This window comes from Schistocerca nitens, chromosome 2 (genome assembly GCF_023898315.1).
Source record: "Schistocerca nitens isolate TAMUIC-IGC-003100 chromosome 2, iqSchNite1.1, whole genome shotgun sequence".
Lineage (NCBI taxonomy): Eukaryota > Metazoa > Arthropoda > Insecta > Orthoptera > Acrididae > Schistocerca > Schistocerca nitens.
Genome location: NC_064615.1, coordinates 459,714,059 through 459,739,100, shown reverse-complemented (window position 1 = coordinate 459,739,100; position 25,042 = coordinate 459,714,059). Strand labels below are relative to the sequence as shown.

Sequence of the window (25,042 nt, the reverse complement as noted above, 5' to 3'; positions counted from 1 at the left end):
CCAGATGTTAAGTCCCATAGTGCTTTGAGCCATTTGAACCATTTGAAATTCACATAGTTTCAAAGCCCACTTAGTTAGACAACTTGAAGGGTCTTTTAGCTCCAGTAGCCATTTTAAAGGTGCACGATCAATAATCACTGTGAACTTATGTCCGTATGGATAACATCTGAAATAACATCTCACACACATGACCACTAACTCCAGCATCTCGGGCCGGAATTCAACATCACGTGGGATGCAAACAGCAATCTGGAGGGGGTGGGGAAGGAGAAGGAGAAGGGATAGTAGTGTACGGGTGGGGAAAGAGATGAACACTCTCTTGTGGAGTGTGCAGAGACTGAACTCCAACAGGCACAGTGTCAGGAGGTTGTGGGGCAGGGAGGTGGGGAAAAAGGAACAAAAAAATAAATAAATAAATAAATAAAAAAAATTAGAGGAGCAAGGAAAGAGGGGGGGGGGGGGGGAGGATGCATCAGCAGAGGGCTGCAAATAAACATGGTGGGAGACTAAAATGGGAAGCAGATAGGACGTATGGGGTGGAAACTGTTGGGTGGGGGGTGTGGGGACACCGTAGATTGAGGCCAGGATAATTATGGGAGCAGAGAATGTGTCATGAGTTGCACCTCAGAAAAGCCAGTGGTGCAGGGAAGGATCCAGATGGCTTGGATAGTGAAGCAGCCATTGAAATCAAGTGTGTTATGTTCCGCTACATGTTGTGCCACAGGGTGGTCTACTTTGGCCACAGTTTGGTGGGGACCGTTCATCCTGGTGGACATAGCTGGTTGGTAGTCATACCAATATAAAAAGCTGTGGAATGATTGCAGCAAAGCTGGTAAATAACATGGATGCTTTCACACGTGGCCCTGCACCTGATGGGTTAGGACTGGAATAGCAAGTGCTCAGTGGGTGGATTGGGCAGGTTTGCACCTGGGTCTTCCACAGGGACATGATCCTTGTGGCAATGGGTTGGGATTGGGAGTGGAACTGTAATGGATATTACTGCCACATGATTGAACTACATCACCTTATTTCCTCCTCTTCTGCAATTTGCATTGTATGCATGAAATACACACGTATGATCATTCCCCAATCCTCCTTGGTTATCATGCATTCTGTTGGAACCATAATGTCCCTCGGACATCTGGAGGAGTCTGTACATTGGTTCACACATAGGTGGCCAGTGAGTGGATTCTCCTTTGTATCACATTGGAAGCAATAGGAGTGGGAGTGCAGATGACCTCAGCAATCACTATTTGCAACATTTACATTCTGACTATCGAATTCCAACATCTTCCCCTCCCTTTTCTCCTAGTTGGGGCTTTCAATACTCATCACACTCTGTGATGCAGTACTTCTTTATCTGGTTGGGGCCTTCTACTTGCCCACCTTCTTACCGACCATGATCTTTGCCTCCTCAATGATGCTATTCTTACCCCCGTTGATCTAATAACCTCTTCTTGTGGCTTCACTGCGTTAATCACTACATGACAGTCTTTGTGATAGGGACTACTTTCCAGTGTTCCTGTTGCTTTGTTCCCACTACCAGATGGACCAAATACCACATTGGGTGCTTCAAGGAGCCAACTGACAATTGTGTGCCTTAGCTGTCATATCCTGTGTCCCTTAGCTGTCATATCCCGACTGGACTATGGTTGCCAGCTTTATGGCTTAGCAGTACCTTAGCCTCCAAAATTGTGGAGTTTGTCTGGCAACTGTACCTTTCTGGCAACTGTACCTTTGGGATTAGCCCTTTGGTGAAGCAGGAATATTACCTCTTCAGTAGCAACTCTTGGCCTTGTATGTGGGTGCCATTCAACAATTCCCTCATCATCCAGTGCGTCTCATTCTTTTTGCGTATGAGGTGTGTCAAACCTCCTGATACCCACTCTCGGGTGGGATTACCAGTTGAAATGCACCTCCCAGCCCTCTGCCAGGATCTCTGCATTTCCTCCCTGTACTGTGCCCCCATTTTTTTTTGTGCACCTGCACCCTCCTCACAGGTAGTCCGCCGCTTGTGGTCTTGCGGTAGCATTCTCACTTCCCGAGCACAGGGTCCCGGGTTCGATTCCCGATGGTGTCAGGGATTTTCACCTGCCCCCAGATGACTGGGTGTTGTGTGTTGTCATCATCATCATCATCATCATCATCATCATCATCATCATCATTCATCCTCATTACAATTTGAGGAAGACAACGGCAAACCACCTCCATTAGGACCTTGCCTAGTATGGCGGTGCGGGTCTACCACGTTGTTCCCCTACGCTCTGTCAAGTAGCATGGGACTTCATCATCATCCTCAAAGGTTGGTGCCCAGGCCACAAATTAGGACAGATCTATTTTAAGGTACTAAAATCTGTCACCCCCTTGATCTTTCAGTATCTGTTACAATAAGTTCTTCAGGAGTTTCAAGGTGCTACCATCCTTTACACTGATGGCTCTAAAACTGGATAAGATGGGCTATGCTTTTATTCCCCTACCAGTCAGGAACACCATTTGTTGCCAAGAATATGTTCGTGTTTTTACAGTGGAGCTGATAGGCATTAATGGAGGCCTCCATTTCGTTAAACAGGCCTCCCTTGACCATGTTTTAATATGTAGCAACTCAACGAATAATCTCCAGCCCATTGACTGATGTCACTCCTGTCAGCTTTCAATCTCTGCTATTGATGACCTTCTCGCCGAACTTAGTTGTACTGACTACTTGGTTGACTTTCTCTGATTACTAAGTCATGTGGTTATCCCAGGGAATGAATTGGTTGACCATTTGTCTAGAGGAGCGATTACTGACCCCCCCCCCCCCCCCTGCCCCGTCCCCCATCCCCTGTCCCCCTCCCACTCCACTGATTTTACCGACATCAGATGTGGATTCCTGGTGCAAAATAAGACATTTGCTCACATGGAGATGGAATGACATCTGGTTGGCTGCTAATAAACTCTGCATATCAAGAAGACTACGCCTGCCTGGTGCTTTTCTACTGTTTCTCTCAGAAGGAATTCACTATCCCATGTTGCCTCCACATTGGTCATACCAAGGACACACATAGTTTCATTTTATATAATGCACATCCTCACACTGTATTTGAGGAGGCTTACAGACAGTAGCTGATATCCTGGTGGAATGCCCCGTTCTTCTGGCCCTCCATGCTAAACAAGGCCTTCTGAATTCCTTACTTCATATATTGACAGATGATTCATGGACCATTGAACTGGTTTCCACTTTCTCCATGAGATATATAAAGTTTTAAGTTACCTTTGGTGCGGGGATGGAGTGACTGGGCTTATTAGTGTCACCACCTGCCAAGTGGGTTTGGGGGAAACCTGACCCTGCCTCCTTGACCAGATCACTCTTTCAACCCTCCCTTACTTTGTTTTAATTATTTTTAGATGCAGTTGCTCGTATTTTATGCCCCTTGCTTTCATGGTCGAGGTAATATCCATTACATTTTTAGCCATCTTACTTTTACTGTTCTGCATCTACAGAATAGAAGACATTCTTTGCTATCTAATTGTCTTTGCCTTTCATGGGGATGTTAGGTGTCTCGTGAGGGTGGGGCTTTTTTTTTGCCATTGGATGAGCCTGTGAGACTCCTCATCTACTCTGAAATACGTACTGGTCCGATCCTTATGCTTCTCCGTAAATTCTTTCTCCGCTGTGGCACCAGTATTGCCTTCAATGCCTTGGTATTACCTCTCCTTCATACTTTGATCTTTAGAGCATGTACTTCGCGGACGATACTAATTCTGGATGAACTATACCTTGATTTAGGAATTGATAACCTTGCTGTTTAGTTCCTCAACCCATCACATGTACTGTTCACTGTATAAATGTTCGTAGGCATTGATATGTGCAGAAAGTCAATGTGTACTTGTAGTAGAACTACGCTTCACCATTTAGACAATGTGTTGCTGTCCCTGTGTAGGTTGTTGAACTACACATTCAGAAAGAAAATCAAACTTGGAAGAATAGCTTTTAAAGCAGTGTGCTAAAAATTCTGCTAAACACTACAATCAGATGTTCAGCGTGTTGGACAGTGCTGAAAGTATTCTTTGACAACAGCAGAAGCACTGCTATCACAGAAGCCATAAACATACACCATAAATGCATATTCCTCATTAGTGTAGATGTGTGGCATTTTACCAACACCTGTATAAACACAGTTAACCAATGTTCCTCTCTGAGACAATCTCAGTCCCCCACAGTACTTCACTCACAACCTACCATGGACAAGTGTGCGTTCAGTCAGTTAGTTCAATGGGAGAGACATCCCAAGCAAAGACGTTGAAAGCAGTGACGTAGGTTGAGATAGAAGAAACTGTCAAAGAGCGTGGGTAGTAAGACACATACATGCATGCTACCAGCTCTAGAACAAGTGTACATTAAATGTTTTCTATCTCAGAAAACAATCAGAATAAGCATATGTCCATATGATATTTTGTGCTTCAATCCTGTCATATCCCTGAATATTGACCATTCCTCCAGGGACGATGTATGTGTCAATGGTATTAGTTTAATTTTAATGTTTAGTTTAGTTTTTGCTTCCTTTGCACTCCATGAGGTCAATGAGAAATTGGTATGCATACAACAGCATGCATACCTAATATGTTCCAAATACTGCACATAAAAATGAGATTTTCCAGTGCTCATACCTTTGGTTCTGTTGGTAATAAAAAGGTAGGGTCAAGTGTTTTAAATAGCCCTTGGGTTAGGGACAATATGTATACCCAACAGAAGGATCATCTTACTGTCACTGCCTTATTGTATGGGGTCAAAGTATGAATATTGCACACTTCATACTGATAAGGCAAATGGAGGAAATTGGTTGGTTCTTTTTTTTACATTTGATGTGGTCTACAGTGGGCTTTATGGGCCTTAAGGAGGCTCCATTAGTTCAAGGGTGGCTCCTCAGAAAAACCCCAAAAAAGGGCTTTTTTTTACTGTATTTTCACCCTCACCAGTGGGCCAAAACCCAGCTGAGGACTCCAAGATGGCTATGCACAGTAAATGACTGAATTTTTTATGATATATTCCTAATATCCTGGTCTCAAAAAATGGTGAAAAATTTCTTGATATCTTTATCCATTCTGAAGATAAAGAGATTCAAAGTTACCGTCTTGTACACATAAAACACTCTCATAAAATCCAGTGCAATGCAAAAACGTAGTTTATAGAGTGAAAGTGACTTAGCACAAATAAGTTTGCTGCAAAGTATCCCCATTATTATTTGGGAACCCCATGTTCTTGTACTGAAGCACATGCAGAATTTTTTTTCTTGTAAAATCCGGTCAGAGGTTTAAAATTAGTTTTGCATTATTTCAATTTTGCATAAGTAAACTGTCTAAATTTTACTAATCAATGCATTTCTTTTCATATGAGTGGCATGTCTCCTGCTGGGGGAGGGAACCAGTTTTTTGTTTTTTATAATGAAACATATAATGCAGAAAAATTTTGCTATGATATGTGTAAAATGCAAATGAACTATAGCAAGACCTGACTGAAAAGAAGGCAGTGCTTGTTTGGCACAAATAACCATTATTGATTTAACATGTACTGCTGGATAATGGCTTCTTGTATACTTTTTCATGTATTGTGGTAATCAGCTACACACTTCCTTATTGTTCCTGAATGTTTCCTAATGTCATCTACACATCTTCCATTAGGTCACTTTCTTGGTCTTCTCTTATTTCTTGATCTCTCAGCCATCCACTCAGATTCCTACATGTCCTGTCCGCCTTTTCTCCCATTTCATTTTCATCAATCAAAATTACGTTGTTGACTCGAAGTCCATTCCCAGATGCGTATGCTAGTTTTCCCGTCTCTCCTACTAAGTACCAATATGCATCTCTCAGTTGCTTGCCGAATAACTCTCAGTTATGAAGTTTTTACATTTAAAGCCCATATCTCACAATTATAAGTCAAAACAGGCGATATACACTGTTTACGTATTTTCTTCTCAGAAACATTAAATTTTCAGTTCAGGAAACCCTATTTAGCTCATTAAAGCACACCAAAGCCATTTTTAGTCTTCTGCTTATTTCTTTTGCAGTCCATCCTGTTGCTGCATTAAAACTGTTCTACATATAAAAGCTTATCAACTGGTTTTATGACTTTATTGTTAATTTGCAATACTTTCTTTTTGATATGTTCATTCTACATTATTTTAGTCTTATTATAGTTTTTTTCAGGTCTGGTTTTTAACTTACTGTATTAAGTTCTTCATTTTATTATTTCAGATTATCTGTACTAGAGGAAAAATTAAGGAAAGTCTTTGTTTTGTTGTTTGAAATTTCTCAATATTACTACTAGTGCTGCTGAGAACAATTTGGGTGCTGTGGAATCTCCCTGTTACTATGTTCTTTCAACTTTAAACCATTGAAAAATTGCTCCTATTTGAGCCCAAAAAATTAAAATATGTTCCTTTTTATTTAAAATAATCTGAAAACTCAGTTACCAGCTGCCTCATTTTAGCTGGCTCAGCACCTTTAAAAATTTTCCAAAAAATTTTGACTGGCAAACATATTCGTGTGTTTTATGCTGAGAGAGAAGAAGGCATTGGCAGTGGCAAAGAGATGGAAAAGTAATAAATACTGGAAGATAGTAGAACTTGGTTTTGGTATATAATGAGCAAAGGATACAACAATGGCAGTGTGGAGAGAAAGTGATAGACACAGTGACACTGAAACAGTACTAGGAAAGGACTGAAGGAGAAAGTGCCGGGGGGGGGGGGGGGGGGAATAAAGAGAAAGGAGAAGTGGGCAAGAGACAGAGTGTATGACAGTGACAACAAGTAAGAGTGAGATATTGATGGTGAAAAGAGACAGCAGCAATAGGAAGGAAGGAAAGATATATTAGTAGTAAGCAAGAGGGAGACAGTGACAGTGAGAGGAGATTGTATAGTCGGACAGAATGAAGGGGATTGTAGCTGTGTCACAGAAGACAATGATATGAGAGACACGAAGAGGTAATAACAATGAGTTGCGCTGAATGAGGGAGTGAGAAAGGGCAACGGGGAGTGGGTGGATATTAGTGACTTGCAGCAGTAGACCAGGTGGTGTGAGTGAGCTACAGTTAGGGAAACGTGTGAAAGTTTGAGGTGAGTTGCATGTTAAAAAAAGCGTGAATATGTTCGCACCCAAAATTTTTGGGAAAATTTTTAAAGGTGCTGAGGTATGTAGAATGAGGCAGCTGGTGCCTGACTTTTCAAAGTCTCCTAAATAAAAAGGAACATATTTTAATTTTTTGTGAAAGAAGAATCTGACAGGGAGATTCCACACCGCTAAAACTGTTCTCAGCAGTACTAGTAGTAATACTGAGAAATTTCAACTAACAAAGCAAAGACTTTTCTTAGTTTTTCCCCTAGTACAGAGAATCTAAAATAATAAAATGAAGAACATAGTACAGCAAGTTAAAAACAGGACCAGAAAATAAACTATAATAAGACTAAAATAATTACAATGAATGTATCAATTAAGAAAGTATTGCAAATTAACAATAAAGTCATAAAAACAGTTGATAAGCTTTTGTATGTGGTACAGTCTTAACACAGCGAGAGGATGGGCAGCAAAAGAAGTAGGTAGAAGAGTAAAATGGCTTGGATGGGTTTTGGTAAACTAAATTTTGTTTTCAAAACTGAGCATTTAATGTTTCCAAGAAGAAAATATGTAAACAGTATGTATTGCCAGTTTTGACTTATAACTGTGAGTTATGGACTTTAACTGTAAAAACATTCATAACTGAGTGTTATACAGCAAGCAACGGAGAGATGAATGTTGGTAATGATAATGTGTACAACTTTGCTTCTGCCATTTCTTCCCCCAACATTTGAGGCTTTAATGAAACAAATTGGTTACACATGTATCATTCAAAGTATTTTCCATTCTCCCATCTTTCGGGCAGTGTATGAATCCCATGTTGAAAAAATTGTTCGTCTTTTGAAGCGGTCCACGAATCGATCCAATTTGTGACTTCTTCAACAGATTGGAAGTGTTGGTCAACCAGGCCATGCGCCATTGATCTAAACAGGTGATAGAGGGAGCAATGTCTGGAGAATACTGCGGGTGGGGTAGGACTTCGCATTTTAACGTTTCCAAGTATGTTTTGACCTCTTTTGCAACGTGGGGTCGAGCCTTATCGTGCTGCAAAATCACTTTATTGTGCCTCTTGCTGTATTTCGGCTGTTTGCCTTTAATAGTGCTCTGCTCAAACACATTAATTGTGTTTATTAATGAGCACCTGTTATTGTTTCACTTGGTTTTAACACCCCATAGTACACGACACCGAGCTAGTCCCACCAAATTTAGAGCATGATCTTGGAGCCATGAGTATTCGGTTTGGCCTTCGACGTGGAAGCATGGCTGGGATATCCCCATGATTTTTTGCATTTAGTGTTATCGTAATGAACCCATTTTTCATCCCCCGTCACAATGCGATGCAGAAATCCCTTCCGTTTTTGCCTCTGAAGCTACTGTTCACAAACACCATTCAATGTCTCTTGGTTTCCGCTCATACGGTACCCAAGTTCCTTCTTTCTGAATCATGCCCATAGCCTTGAGACATTTTGAAATTTGCTTGCTGTGTCACTCCCACTAATTGTGCTACTTCTTCTTGAGTTTGACGCAAGTCGTCACTCAGCAATGTCTCCAATTCTGCATCTTTGAAAACATTCTCTCTTCCAACACTGTGCTGGTTTACGATGTTAAAATCACCGTTCTTGAAGCGTTGAAACCACTCACGACATGTTCTTTCACTAATAGCGTCCTTACCGTACATACTTGAGAGCATTTGATGAGACTCAGCCACTGTTTTCTTCATATTGGAACAAAACAGTAACACCTCTCGCAAATGACGAGAATTAGGCTCGTAAACTGACATTTTCAATCAAGAACAAGTTTATGATGCAGACACAAATCGACTAATGTTTGAATGAGGTCCAAGCTAACTGCCTGACGTCTGCAATCTGTTTCTTTCGACTACTACTTACCGTTGTCGCTATTTATCGGCAAACGGCGGAACCAAAACTGTACACCTTGTAGCAGGAGAGACAGGAAAACTAATATATGCATCAGGGAGTGGACTTGAGTGGAAGATTTAATTTTGACTGATGAAGATGAAACGAAGGTGGACGGGATTTGTAGTAAACTGAATGGATGGCCGAGAGACCAGGGAAGTTTTTTGCTGGATTCCAATAGATAAGAGAAGACCAAGAAAGTGACCTAATTGAAGATCTGTAAGTGATATTAGGAAACACTTGGGAACAGTATATAAGTTTGTAGCTGATTACCAGATTACATGAAAAAGTAGATACGAAGCCATTATCAAGCAGTGGGTGTTACATCAGTAACTATTATTTGTTGCAAGTAATCATTGCCGTCTTTTCAGATGGATGTTGTGTAAATATGTTGCTGTAGTTCATTTGTATTTCACACCCATCATGGCAAGTTCTTTTTCATATTATATGTTTCATCATAAAAAACAAAATATTGGTGCCAAAAGCTACTTCCTCTTTCACTTCATGCATTGAAAAACTGCTTTGAATTGTACACCATATGAAAAACTTTATATTCCAAGTTACTCTAATTCAAGGACTGTCATTGTAGCCTAGGACTAGGTGGTTGTTTATGCTATTTCTTTTTTGTAGTTGGTCTGCTTGGTATGTTATGTTTATTATTGTCTGCAATAATCTTATTATATTCTGAATGTCTCTGTGCTATTTAGATGGGAAAATGGGCATTTTCAGAGTCTGAAAATATTGTGTAGTAAAGTATTTATCAGGAAGCGTATTACGTTGAAGTTTGTCTTCTTTCTTATTTTATGTTTGAGAGCAAACAAGAGAGAGCAGAGCAGAAATTTCTGGTAACTTTTAATTGTTTAGCTGACTGTAATGTCAGTCACACACACTATATATGATTATTTAGTAGTTGAAGTGAGTGTATTGTGATATTACAATTAGATTTTTATTTATTTGTTTATTTTTACTGTAGTAAATTTTCGTAGGTGTGCCATTTGGAGCTCTTTGTCTGTTGAATGATGTTTTTCTCAGTGTAGCCACCCTCAAGAACAATATATTGTATACCCGTGTTCACACTTATAACGATGTGATGATTTTTACAGGAGCAAGCTTTGCAGAAGCCCTAGGTATGGTTGACCCCATGATTAAGAAGAAGTCAACAAACTCTTCTGGATCTAGCTCAAATTCAAAAACAGCACGAAGCTCTAGCAGTAAGACATCTGCAGTAGTAGAGAAAAGCAGCTCTAAGAGCAAAGAAATGAAGCCACCCAAAGTTATTCCATCTGCCAAAGATGAGGTAATTTGAATGTAAATATTTATTCTATTGGTGATTTAATGCTGTGTGGACCATAAAGTTAAGTGAAGTAGTGGCTTTCATATTCATTGGATGTCACTGTTTAAATAAGTGTATACAGTGCAATTGCATAAGTAGTTCAGGTGTGTTCAGATGAAGCTGCGACTTGGATTTTACATGCCAGTGCTGGAATTTACTGTGTGGCTGTGGACTTTACTGTGTATAATAATAATAATAATAATAATAATAATAATAATAATAACAATAACAGTAGTGTCATGCTGGTAAGTTTTTATGAAATATAAAAGATGAAATGATTGCTTTCATCTCTATTTGTGTCGATGAAAGTTCATATATAATGAAGTTGAGCAAAAGAGCATGGCTAAGCTATAATAAAGCAACAGAAGACGCATATTTAGATTATTAGAAAAAAAACTTCCTTTAGTAGGTGTGGTTGGAGAAACAAATGGAGTTGAAATTTAGTAAAATAGTAGTCGTTTTTAGATGAGGCGAAAGTGTATTGCTCGGAATATATGTTCAGCATGAGAGCCATTGAGCAGTAATGATGATTATATATAGCTGTGGCAGTTTGAGATTCACAAAAAAATTAAATCCTTGTATACAAATTATGAAAAACATTGTAAGAGAGCAACTAATAAGTTTTTACTTGGATTATGGTTCATTACTCATTCCTTTAAATATTAAATGGTGCTACTATTTAGTTGTAGATGTTCCATCCTTTGTCTAATTGCATTCCGCTTAACAGTTTTTGTGCAAAGGGTTTCTTCTCTCAATTGATTTTTGTAACATTTCATCACACTTAAGGGCACAGGAGACCCCTTATTATAATATATCTTGCACAGTATGATAACTCAGAATGACAAAGTGAGTCAGCACAGGTCTAATTCCATTTGTTAGAATGATAAATAATAGCTTGGAATATGTATTGATGTCTTCTTAGGTAATATTTCCCACCAGTTTAATTATTTCTGCATCAGTTACTAGTGGTAGAAACAGAAAATACAAAATAAAGCTGATGTTGAACACAAGAAGTACCATTCTTTCACTTACTATAATTTAGAATAAAGTAGTTTACATTTGCACTGTAGTTGGTGAAGGTGGATTGGTATGGACCTGGCAAGCTGGCATTAAATGGGCTAGGAAGGAATCTACGCAGCTGGTATGGAAAGGATCAGATTAGATGAGTAAAAATACACATTTTGATGTATAAAAAAAATTTTTTTTAGATGTCCAGGACAATGTCAGAACATGCTGTGTTCTACTTGAGGAGTCTTCGGAATATGTATGAGAAGTTTCCACAATGAGAAGTTTCTTAGGGTCACTTTCCTAGTAGTTGATGGTTGCTTTTTGAGCATCAGTAATTTCCACTTCAAAGGCTTCTTCAGTTTTTATGAAAACAGTCGTCAGTGTCAAACTGGATTAGTGTTTAGTTAAGGTGAGATTTATCACTAAATTTTTTGGTAGAAACTGACTGACGAGCTACGAGGTGTGCACTGGAGCATCATTGAGCTGTGAAACCGCTCTTGCTTTGCTAAAGGTTGGTTAGCATGCATTTGACTCTTTTGAGGTGGTCTTTTTAGTACTTGCCAATAATGGACTATCCTTACAGCATAATTTTTCTGTAAATTTTTGTATGACAGGCAAAGAATGCCATGATCATGATGTCTTGGTTGATTTTACAGTACTCACCTTTGTTGACTTTTATTTGTGCAGAATTTGTTCACTGGTTTTGTGCTTTGTGGATGGATTGGACACAAAGCACTATGTTTCATAAACAGTGATGTTGCCCTTTAGCAACATGGATTATCCTCTTTCACACAGTGAAATTTACACATGTATTTAGCCACAGTTTTTTATGTTCATGCGAGAGGGATGCAGTACATATTTTTCACACAATTTTCACTTCCTCGGAAGTGTCATACAAAATAGTGTCAACAGTTTTGCTGGTCCTCAGCTCCCATGCTACCATTTCACTTGTCAGATATTGGCTCTGCACAACATTTGGAAACTGGAACTTTAATTATAATCACCCAGTATTAGTTGTATAGTGAATGTGTAGCAAACCAATGGAGGCAGTGACAAGAGTACCCTTCATCATGCAGCTCTAGAATTCAATAATTTACAAGTTCAGAAACCATGTAAAAAATAATGTTACAGTATTCAGAATTCTTTTGGAGTAACTTCTAGTTCATGTTGAGAGTTAAAATTCTGCATAAGTATTTTCAGTAAAATTAACCAACAGTGGGGAAAAAAAATCAAAACTGGTTTCTACATGACCATTATCTTGTGAGAATAGATCAAGGTTTAATATGCTTTCAGGAACTGATTTCTATTTCCATTGAAAATATTTTGGATGTCTGTGCTTCTCAGGTGATGCTTTTTTAAAAAAGAAAACAGATTTATTTATTTATTTATCGTATGATAACAGGAGAAATTTGTTTCTACACAGATACATGCAATTTCAAGTTCATGACAGGTTCATAGCTCTAAGTAAGTCCAGGCTTGAGATCCAGTAAGGAGCTCTTACAGACAACTCATGAAGGTTCCCTGTTGTCCCTTTGAATGCTCTTAGGGAACATTCAAATATTATACAAAGTACTGTTTGCGGCTCCTCGCCAGTCACATTCAGAAGAGGAGTGCCATCGTCACTGGTGCAGCAATGCTCTATGTGTGTCCTGATCAGTTTTTATCTGATTCAGTATGCGCTTTTGCCATCTGGGTAGATGAAACATACTGGTCACTCCCAGGGAGTTTTCATAAGTTGGTGATGGCTTCAGGGAAGATTGCTCCTGCCATTGATCATCCCAGGCTTCTTGCATGTTGGAGTTACTGTCCTGCAGGCTGTTTGTTGTGCACCACGATGGTTACCCATACCTCAGTCATTGGGGTTCTAATGATGAAATTTCTGAATGAATTGGTAATTGTGGGTCATTTAATATTCTTGTCCATATGTTCAACAGTGATTGTGGTAATCTTATGCATGGTGGTGGAATGTTTCTAAGGAGCAGTAGCAAGTGCTTGTTTGTGGGTCGAATACACCCTGTGATGAGGGAGATTGATTTATTGATTGATTGAGATGTGTGTCAATTATTTTAGTGTGAGCACTGTTTAGCCAGGTGGAACAGCATTCTACGACTAAGTATGAAAGAGCAAAAGCTGATGTTCTGAGGACTGTTGCAGTGGCAACCCAAATAGTTCCTGTTAACTTCTGGAGCATATTGTTTTGAGTTTTGATCTTCATTACCACATTGAGCACTGTTTAGCCAGGTGGAACAGCATTCTACGACTAAGTATGAAAGAGCAAAAGCTGATGTTCTGAGGACTGTTGCAGTGGCAACCCAAATAGTTCCTGTTAACTTCTGGAGCATATTGTTTTGAGTTTTGATCTTCATTACCACATTCTGGAAATAGATCTTAAATGTCAAAGACCTGTCTAGGGTCACACCTAAGTATTTTGGAGAAAAACAGATCTTGTTCATTCAAACAGTCACTTGAGCTTAATAATGTCTTTTTTTAAAGGCAGTTTCACAACAGGTTTGCAAAATCCACTTAGATTGCACCTACTTTTGAATTAGCCGCACAGTATTACTAGAAACTCACCTCGGAGATATTGCCTGACTTTTAAGTTGCTTGTATGAGTAGTAGTCATAAAGTTTAAATTTTCACTTTGAAAAATCAAACAGTGATCATGAAACTTGATGGTGTTATTCCTTCTCTTCATATTCATCCTTCAATGGAACACATTTTTTCCCAATGACGGGTTGCTTAGTGGAGGCATTTATTGTAGAACCCTGCATTTTGACTCTGCAGGAAATGTTCCACCTCAAAAATCACCACCTCATTCTGCCCATGCTCTTCACACAATGGTTTTTCATCCAAAGAAAGAGGATGAAGTTGCTGGGTACCATGAGAGGCGAATAGCAGCATGTGTGACTGTGTCCTGTGCTAAATGAGCTGGGTCATTGTGGTGGAGCAAATCACCCTCTTGACAGCTTCCTATGTGGCATGGTCCCAACAGCCTTTCCAGTTGTTCCTGCAGAGTGATGTATTTTTCTGTTTATGGTGCAAATTATTCACCCTAACAGCAGAATGAAAGGAACAAAAGAAAAACTGGCATGGCAGTAACTATCCAAATTCACTATTTTGAATTTGTCACCCAAGGATTTATAGGTATCTATTCTTGTGTAATATGTGGACACTACATTTCATTTGTCTGCCTAAATGTTGTTATAGTTCTGTGTACCAACACATACTTTTGAAAAGAGAAAAGGGAAATTTCAATTGTAATTGCAGAAAGTAATTAATGTGGTGATGAACATGCCAGAACACGCATATAACTGTGGAAAAATTTTTGATCTTTTCTACCTTTCTTACAGCCAGTGCCACTCCTTTCTTCATCAGTGAAGCTGGAGCCGCTCAAGGTGGATTTGGATGCAACTCTACCAGAAATTAGTCCAAACTATAGGCCATTGCCTCATCCAACTCTTGATGCAATGCCACATAAAAAAATAAAAGTCTTGTCAGAAGAAGAAGAACTTGCTCAATTAATGTCCCAAAAGAACCAGAGGTATTGTTTTCAGTTTTCATTTAGAATTTGTAAAGCTGATATGGATATACAGGGCTATTAAAAGGAACAGATTTCAGACATTTATTGCTTCCAAACTACTAAAGATAGAAACACAATTAAAATGTTTCTGGAAAGAGAAAAGTTAAATTTTTATGCATTCAGTGTGAGCTCCTTGTGTTAACAACAAATATCAAAACAGTGGCTCATTTCCTGCCACACACGAAGCAGATGGTCTCTTGTTGTCGAATTCACAGCTTCAACAATGTGACATCGCAGACTTTCATGAGGGGGAGGGGGGGGGGGGCGATAAAAATTGTCTTTTACGTAACCTCACTGATAATTTACAAGGTGTGAGGTCTGGAGACCTGGGAGGCCAGTGCTGATGAAGCTCATCTTCTGCCCCTCCTCTTCCAATACATCGCCCCGGAATAGTGTCATTCGGGTAACATCAGATGTGCGTAGAGATTAGAGAATTTCTGTAACACGTGGTAACATGTAGTGCTCACATTGAATGCATAAAAATTTGAACTTTTCTCTTTCCAGGAACATTTTAATTATGTTTTTATCTTTAGTAGTTTGGAAGCAGTAAATGTTGGATATCTGTTCCTCTATCTATATTTAAAATATTATATTAGTACAGTGAAATAGGGTTACAGAGATTTATAAATTATAGGTCTACTGATGACTAACTTACATTCTGTTAAAATTTCAGTGTCTTCCTCAAGTTGAAATCCAAAGAGGTTTATTTAGTTTTGGATAGAATATTGTATTTATGACATTACATTTTGTGTGTGCTGCTGGCCATTCAAATTGCAACTCCAGGATGGTCTAAAAATAATGAAATTTTACTTACTGTGTGAATACAATGTAGTAGCAACTATACATCATTAGATTTGTAAATAATTTGGGGGTCTACAGAGTGCAGGCCTGCCACCACTAACAGCAGTAATAGCTTTAATCTTGTGGAGCATCAAGTTGAACTGAGCATGGATGACAGATATAGGTATCTCATTCCACACTTGGTAGTGGTTAATAAAAAAGAAAAAAGAGAAGAGAAAAGAAATGATTCGGAAATGAGGGAAGAAATGGCGAATAAAAAGGGGGTTTTAAAATCGTAAATGACCGTGAAAAAAGGGAAAGAATGAAAAGCAAATCGGACTTCGTATTACAGAAAAGCTATTGTTGGGGTGGTCCTTGTGGCATTTTTGAGCAAAAGTTAAACCAATTTCCACTACAAAAAGTATTGAAAAAGAACAGAGAATAACAAAATGTAACTGACAGGGGGAAATGACGTAGATAAGAGTTCATCCTTTACCAGGTAAATGTCTTCTTTCATGCGGCGTCCAGGTCTTCAAAAATCTCCTTCATTTCTGTGTGAAAAGTCTGCTCCGAAATCTTGCGATAAGTTTCATTGTCCAGGAATCTCTAATGTATCCAAAACCGTCTTGATATTAAATGCAATTTATTTTAGTTGCTTCTCTCCATCCTCCGAATTTCATAACAACTTCCACAATGTCTACACATTAAAATCAGATCAAGACTAGCTATTAAGTTTTTTATGTCAGCATCAGATCACGTCTGCCTTAAGCTTCGGCTATCAAGAGACAAACAAGAAACTAATAGAAAACAAAAAAAGAGTTACAATTTTAGTAGTTTCTCTGCCGTCGAGCGCTCATACTGCTGCAACGGGATATTTTTTATCTGAGGGAACGAGTGTAGCGCGGCGAAATTCAAAGTCCCGCTACATCGCCCCCTCGACTGTCACGCTAAAACATTTAGTGTGGCAGGCTAGCAAACCTGAAAGTCAATATATACATATTTTCATTGGAAAGGCCTCGTGCATCCATAGGGGATAATCTTTCCCAACACTTACTTTCTAAACCTATATACTAAATACAATTATTACAGTTTGGATCCTTTGTAGACAATTAATATATATATATATATATATATATATATATATATATATATATATATATATATATATATATATACAGTTTGTTTGAACAAGCTGCTCGCCAGCGCAATTAATATTGTGTGCTCCCAGCGTGTGCATGATCTGAAGCAACGTCCATGTCTTCTGTTATGACACAACACTCCAGGTCCTTGTGCGTTTTCATGACTATTGTTCCCGGGGCATATATGGTCGATGTAGTTTTTAGCCTCCACATCGCCTACGACAGGTGCTGAGTTTATTGTCTCCAAAGCATCTGAAGGCCAGCCAGGAACAACAGCGGCGATGTTCGCAAAGGTAGGTGTTTCACCACGTTGTTTACACTTCCAACAAATGTTCATTTGCAGTGTGAAAATCCTCATTATCGTCGAAGTAAATTGCAGTTTATATCGGTTTACAAACAGTTATTTGGTTTATGCACCATAAGTTTCACAAACAACACAAAATTCGTCGTTTATAATGTTCACAGTTTGCAACACTTTTTTGCAATATTTACTTTTTAACAAAGTTCACTGTGTCCCAGCATGTTTACATCGTTAATTATGAAAGCTTACATTTCATGGTCACATTTCAAAATATGTTGACAATATGCAAAGTTTTAACACATACACAAATACATATAAATTTACAAGTATCTGCATGTAAAATATTTACACTAAAAATTATACTAAGTCCTATTGGCTTTCTTTTATTGGTTTTTTTTTTTTTTTTTTTTTTTTTTCCAGCTTTGGGCGTCCCAAGGGATATCAGACTTAACATTTAAAGCACGGGCTTTCCTTCATTTATTATTTATCTCTTTCTTTTGATTCCATATCTTGGCTAGTGGTTGACCGGGCTTGTAATGCCATACTCAGTTTTCTTCATGTCTTTTTATTCATACCTGAAAGTTTACTGTCACACAATATATTCTTACATTCCATAAACAAACAATACCCAGCTGCAGGAGGTGGTAGGATAATGCAGAAAGAAAGAAAGATAGACTGGAAGAAACTATTCACTACCTAAAAATTACCAAATCCTACAGCTAATACATAAAAAGAGAACACAATACATTATAACATTTTCATCACCTTCAAGGGGTATGTGAAAGGAGGTGCTTACAATTTACCAAATCATGGGTAAATGTAAGTGTCCTTACATCAAGTCTGTGTAGTGTAACATCATGACAGATTCTCTGTTTGTGTTGTGATTGTTCATATGGCTTAGTGTATTATACCTTAACAAATCCTTGCATGAGTAAATCGCATATCTGCTCAGTTCTTCCTTAATATCTCCACTTCTTGTGGATACCATCTATACAAATGGAAAATATGTCTCACAGAGATTCTCTCTCTCATAATGTGTATTATATAATAACATATCAAATTCCCTCTCAAGAGTTCAACCATGAACTTTCTTCTACTTTAGTGAAGGTTAAACATCATGTATGTGGTGTATATATATCATTTCTTTCTATAAAACATAAATAAAGAACATAGTATTATAATTGACAGTAAAATGTCTCTTTCTCAGTGTCCGTTGCTCGACGTTGGTTGCACGGGTGGTCACTGCTCCTTTGCACTTACCTTACCTTGCATTGCCTGAAAAGTCAAATGTTGTCTTCAACATACATGTAATTTTGTCATCTGTTCGCTTAGGTGGAGGTATTGCACGAGTCGCAAAATGGCCTTAATAACTCTCCTATCTTTTGCTTCCTCAGGGTTTTCTGTTGTGTGTAAGCATAATAAAGGGTAACATGGCACTAAATTTCACTTTCGTATTATATATATATATATATATATATATATATATATATATATATATATATATATATATTCGCATGAGTGCTGTGTAAAAACTATATTTCTTTCAACTTAAGTTCCTTAAAATATCATTCTCCTGTCTGAACACGAACTATAAATGTTTTCTTCCACACAATGGCTTAAAAAAACTTAACAGAAGGTTACTAAGTTACACTTCTGAAATAAATTAAAGCTAATGTGTTTCCAGGTTACATTCTTATTACACTTCTTTCCACAGCTGTAATCATCATTATGTTCACTCTGCTTTTCTTGCATTCGTTCATTTTCAAGGGCACTGTAAATAGATTCACCTTTAACGCCTTGTACTCACGTGTTTTATGTCATCACAAATGTTTTCTTTCAAACTGAAATTCTTATGTAGTCTTAAAGATGTAGACTGTTTACTCACTTCTCTATGTAGCACAATATTACCAAACATTCTCACTCATTCCTTACTCACATATTCATCATAATATATATATCCTTATACATTAAACACATTCCTCATCAAACATTAATGTATCACATACGTGGGGCACTTCCATTCTCATAAACTTCCAATAATATTTTCCTCAAATAATCTCTTGTCTCCATCAACTACTTCACAGTAACTTACCTTCTTATATTAACTTAAATATTAACTCATTCATACTGATCATTCATTCTTACATCCTCATTCATTCTGCTATATACCTATGTCATTACTGATCTCAATAGCTATTATTTCCTGTCATTATAGTGCCTTGAAATAACTAACTAGTTGTTGATTCACCTTATAATTTACAATTAACAACCAATGTAACCTGCCTAGACTTCATTCCTATATGAATATCTTTTCTCATTCAGTAAGTGTACTCACCCGGGTTTACATTCTCTTCATAATTATGTGTACAAGTGTAACTGCAGTATATAATTTCCATAAATGAATGTTTGTGTTCTTAGGCTGTATAACTTAATGTTCGTGTATTCAATACAAATATTTGTGATCTCGTTTTCACAGCAACTTGCTCATGTTCAACTTAGTTATCATTATATTATGTTGTTTTAGTGCACAAAGGGTTTCAAATGTCTGTGGAGATGCAGCCTCCTCGGCTTGTGAGATAACGGGTTTTCTAGGGAGTAACAACCTGGGTGAGGTATGCTTGCTATTCTGAAAGTACCTGAATATAATAGCTGCCATTTTCTGTTTAGTTTTAATTTTGTAGACTTGGGATGTGAACGCAAAAGAACAAGGTCATCAACCTGATAGGTTGGTTAATTCCTGTTCTGCTGTCATTTTGTCGTCATACCTGAGGAAACAAATCGTCTCAGCCGTTGCGCTCTTACAACACCTCACGACCGAAGCACGAGCGCTTAGCTCGGTCGTCGACTGTTTGTTATATGGCATGTTCCTGTCAAAGTAGCCCGGGTTGTACCGGTTATTCTCACGTCTCCCATTGCGGTTGTTGTACTGTCTGTGATTTTTATTTTGCATGTAGTTACCATTTTGATATGGGTGATAATTATTATTGTTATTATTATTCCACGAATTTCTGCGGTTGTTCCTACCGTCATACACGTTTCCATTTGAATATGTTTCGCGCGCAGGCATCGTACTGTGTCGCAGCGCAGACGGATGGTTCCACCAACCACCATCACTACGGTTCCTTGCACTCCTATTAATCTGTCTCGGTATGGAAAGGGTAAGTGGCTCTTTAAAGTGTCAATTATCGCTGGCAAGTCGGCTGGTATGGACCAGTAGTGTCTTGTCTAGGTACCTCTCAAAGTATTGTCTTAATGTCTCTTTTTTAGGGTCATAGGTCTCGGGGTTGCACACTTCTCTCCTTAGACTCTGTTGTTCATTCTCGGACCAGGATTCGTCCAAGAAGGCTTGTTCGAACTGTTCAAACGTAAGGCACCGCCGTTTCATAGCGGCACCTCACTTAGCTGCTCGTCCTTTCATGAGATTGGTGACGTATCTGATTTTATCGACTTCTGACCAACTACGTGGAAAAACACCGTCAAATGATCTAATAAACACAATAGGGTGGACTTCGTGCTTGTCCTCACTGGAAAATGTCTGGAAATGCCCATGTCTTACAAACGTGTCATCGGCCATGCCGGTTGGCATAACTGTATTGACGTAGTTTGTGTCACTTGCTACTCTAGGTGTCGTGCCGTAATATTGTTCGTTTGGTGGAAAAGAAAGCGGCACATTGTAATTTTGATTGGAAATAGGTGATTCCACAATAGGTGTTCTGTCTGTGTCATTAGCCATGGTTTTAGCTGTTCTGTCGTTCCCTGACAATGCGTTTGCACCAATCGCCAAACACGGCACAACATTGTCTCATAATTTTGTCACTTCGTCTTCTATGTGTTTTGTCTCGTCTTTAACATGTGTCTTTGTTTTTGAAAGTATGTCCTGTGTAATTGTTTCAAGTTTTTTGTCCAGATAGTCGTCACACAATTTACATTCGTGTAAAATTCTTTCGGCCATGTTGGTGTCGTTGTTTAGTGACGCGAGGTCCGCTCGATCTTCTAATTTTTCTATCTTTTCTTTGAGGTGGGTTTGTTCAAGAACTACCATTGTGAGTTGTTGGGAAATATTTCCCACTTCTTCAGTCAGCTTTTCTTGGGTGGAGCCAGCTGAAGTGTGGGCCTGAGCTAACTCTTCCACACGGGTGTTCACTTCCTGCTTCACATTAACTATTTGAGTTAACTGATTCTCACATCGGGTGATATTGTTTTTTGTTTCATGTGTGAATGTAACCAAAGTGTCTTCCTGTTTAGTGACTCGGTCGGACAATGTCTCAAATCGCTGGCTGAGCTGTTGAGTGGTGTTATTTAATTCTGTCATCTGTTTTGTCGTTCGTTCAAAATTTTCGGTCATAGTATGGTTTAATATGTCAATTTTCTGACTAACGTCTCGTTTCATGTTTGCAAATAACTCTAATAGTCGGTCCAGTTTGTCAGTTTCCTGTGTCCGATTTGTGTCACATTGCTGAATTTGTCTCATATTCGGTTTTGACATTGATGTTAATGGAGCTGACAGTCTAGTCTCGCGTCCATTCCACATTTCGTCATTTAAAGTCGCCATCTGTGTATTATCACAAATGTTGCGAGTTTGAGGCAAAATCATTGCATTGATCTGTGAACTCGTCCATGAAGGGAAACACGGACTTTCTTGTTGGTTGAAAGATGAATCTACTTCACTTAACTCATCTGCCTAAACTCTCTCTACCTTACCGCGTTCCATTGTAATAGGATGTATAATCGTAAGTCAAAAAGGGAATAATATAAGTCTGATTAATAAAGATTTGACTCAAATTTAGGATGAAATATTTTCTCGTCAATGTAAATGATTGCTCTATTGCAAACAATGGTTGAGAAAGATGCAGCAGGGCGGACAAAATTTTTCATAACAAATGACTGTTTGGCGGTCAAATTCATGATCTTCATATGCTACAACAATACTATAATTACCACAAACTACAATAGAGATAGATAATTTTGGAAAAATCTAAAAGAAAACTACAGGATGCGTGGAAAGGGAAAAATGGATTCGGCAGTTGGCTATTGAATGTTTGAATGAAACATAATTGTGTGACTCACCATTAAATTTTCTGTCCTGCAGCGGCTGGTCAAACACTTCTGCGTAATTCGTATCCGCCAAAATATGGATTTTCTTAATACATCTCCATCGGATAATCACCAAAAGGTCTCAAAATAACAGTTTTGCATCAATATATGCCATGAAAAGAAAACAGGTTGAATTAGTTACAAAAATTCTTTACAATATTGTTGTATAATCATTTGCTTAGGTACAATAAAGTTGGTGTTTTAGTTACCCTTTAAACTTCAGGATTTTTGGTTATTCTCTGTTGGGAAAAAATACAAATTAAAGTTTCAAATTTGCTCAAAAACGACACATCCGAAAATTGCGTCCTGTCACGGTCGCCAGTTGTAGTGGTTAATAAAAAAGAAAAAAGAGAAGAGAAAAGAAATGATTCGGAAATGAGGGAAGAAATGGTGAATAAAAAGGGGGTTTTAAAATCGTAAATGACCGTGAAAAAAGGGAAAGAATGAAAAGCAAATCGGACTTCGTATTACAGAAAAGCTATTGTTGGGGTGGTCCTTGTGGCGTTTTTGAGCAAAAGTTAAACCAATTTCCACTACAAAAAGTATTGAAAAAGAACAGAGAATAACAAAATGTAACTGACAGGGGGAAATGACGTAGATAAGAGTTCATCCTTTACCAGGTAAATGTCTTCTTTCATGCGGCGTCCAGGTCTTCAAAAATCTCCTTCATTTCTGTGTGAAAAGTCTGCTCCGAAATCTTGCGATAAGTTTCATTGTCCAGGAATCTCTAATGTATCCAAAACCGTCTTGATATTAAATGCAATTTATTTTAGTTGCTTCTCTCCATCCTCCGAATTTCATAACAACTTCCACAATGTCTACTCATTAAAATCGGATCAAGACTAGCTATTAAGTTTTTTACGTCAGCATCAGATCACGTCTGCCTTAAGCTTCGGCTATCAAGAGACAAACAAGAAACGAATAGAAAACAAAAAAAGAGTTACAATTTTAGTAGTTTCTCTGCCGTCGAGCGCTCATACTGCTGCAACGGGATATTTTTTATCTGAGGGAACGAGTGTAGCGCGTCGAAATTCAAAGTCCCGCTACAACTTCTTCAATTCTGTGGCAGAGTTCATCAGTCCTAATGACTGGCGAGTGAGTAGTGGTGTGCCACACACTCAGTAACTTACGACTAAATATTTTCAGTGGATGAGAGATCTGGAGAACATGTTGGCAGGGCAACAATTGAACAATAAGGTGTACCTGCATGGTCAAATGAACAGTGTGTTTGTTCGGTTGGGTGCTAGTCGTGAAGGCTCACAGAGAACCTGCATGGTATTGACCATGGCCCTCCTGAACCCATCAGTTCCATATTTGCAGGACAAGTGTGGGATCTTGATTAATGCGAGTAGCAGTTTTGCAGAAAGGAAAATCATAGTTTCTATTAGACCAAGATCCTGCTGATTAGGCCAAGATCCTGCTGCTATCAAGTTCTGAAGTCCTGGTATATGTTTCTGCTTCTTACAGAGACATAACACAAACAAACAACATTGAAATGCAATTTCTGATTAAGAAACCTGCTACATAATCTTCCCTTTTATATGCAGAATGTACATGGTGTTAATTTTACACACTTCATGAGGCTGCTCTGAAATTCTGATTTGCATACCCAAGCATGTACTGCAATTCTACATCTACATTTACATCTACATGATTGCTAATTCACAATTAAGTACCTGGCAGAGGGTTCATTGAACCACCTTCAAGCTATTTCTCTGCTGTTTCCCTTTCAAACAGTGCACAGGAAAAAACCGAGCACTTAAACCTTTCTGTGTGAGCTCTGATTTCTCATATTGTATTACAATGATCGTTCCTCCCTGTTTAGGATGACACCAACAAAATATTTTCACACTCTGATGAGAAAGTTGGTGATCGAAATTTTCACGAGAAGAACTTGCCTAAATGAAAAATGCCTTTGTTTTAATGATTGCCAACCCATTTCACATATCATATCCGTGATGCTCTCTCCCCTGTTTCGCAGTAGTACAAAGTGAGCTGCCCATCTTTGAATTTTATCAGTGCCTTCCATCAGTTCCATCTGATGCGGGTTCCACATCACACAGCAGTACTCCAGAAGAGGGTGGGCAGGTGTAGTGTAAGCAGTCTCTTCAACAGACCTGTTGACTTTGTAAATGTTGTGCCGATAAATCACTGTCTTTGGTTTGCCATTGTGATTTAATGTTGCATACTGTATTCATGGTGTTGCAAATTTAACAGCCAGCAGTGTATTAATTGTGCAGCAGTTTCTCTGGTAGTGAACAATTGTTTACTTTAGGGGATTATAGTAAGGAAGCCTGTAATTGATTACTTACTGCTAGTAGTGGGTTGATAAGCATGAAAGAGTTCAAATAAAGGAAAAAGGTATCATTTTAAGTACAGCTGTTATTTAAGAGAAGTGTGTTATCAAAGACCAAAATAAAATATTAATAACAAACAAAAATTTTTTAAAAAAATTTGATGAGAAATGATAGTCAGCCCATAGAATTGTGTAAGGAATTATGTGTGTTAATGGGATTTGTGAAGTCGAGGAAGAGTTTGAAATGAAAAATTTTGGATATTGGAGCATTCAGAGAATTCCATGATGCCTGTCAACACTGTGTTGTTGGGAGGGCATAACATTTCAGCTGGATAGTAAGATTTTGTAAATTACCATTCTATGCTCAATCTTATAACATTGTTGTTCTTTTGTTGATTAAAAGCTAAAACTAATTCTCTTGTTTTGACAAATGTTCCTCTTTTGCCAGATAACAGTTTCATTTGTGGCAATGATGCATTAAAATTATCTAAGAGTCGTGTGAAGCA

General features: G+C 38.3%; 1 protein-coding gene across 2 annotated transcripts in view; it reads left to right on the top strand.

Annotated features, from left to right (window-relative positions):
- Positions 1-25,042, top strand: part of LOC126236348 (transcription elongation factor B polypeptide 3) — a 168,731-nt gene that overhangs the window by 36,203 nt on the left and 107,486 nt on the right. For both annotated transcript variants that reach the window (XR_007544898.1, XM_049945580.1), the window contains exons 3-4: positions 10,109-10,302; positions 14,697-14,887. Coding sequence is in view for 1 of the 2 variants with exons in the window: in XM_049945580.1 (XP_049801537.1) it covers positions 10,109-10,302; positions 14,697-14,887 (385 nt within the window). In the remaining variant the exon portion in view is untranslated. The remainder of the gene's footprint in view (positions 1-10,108; positions 10,303-14,696; positions 14,888-25,042) is intronic.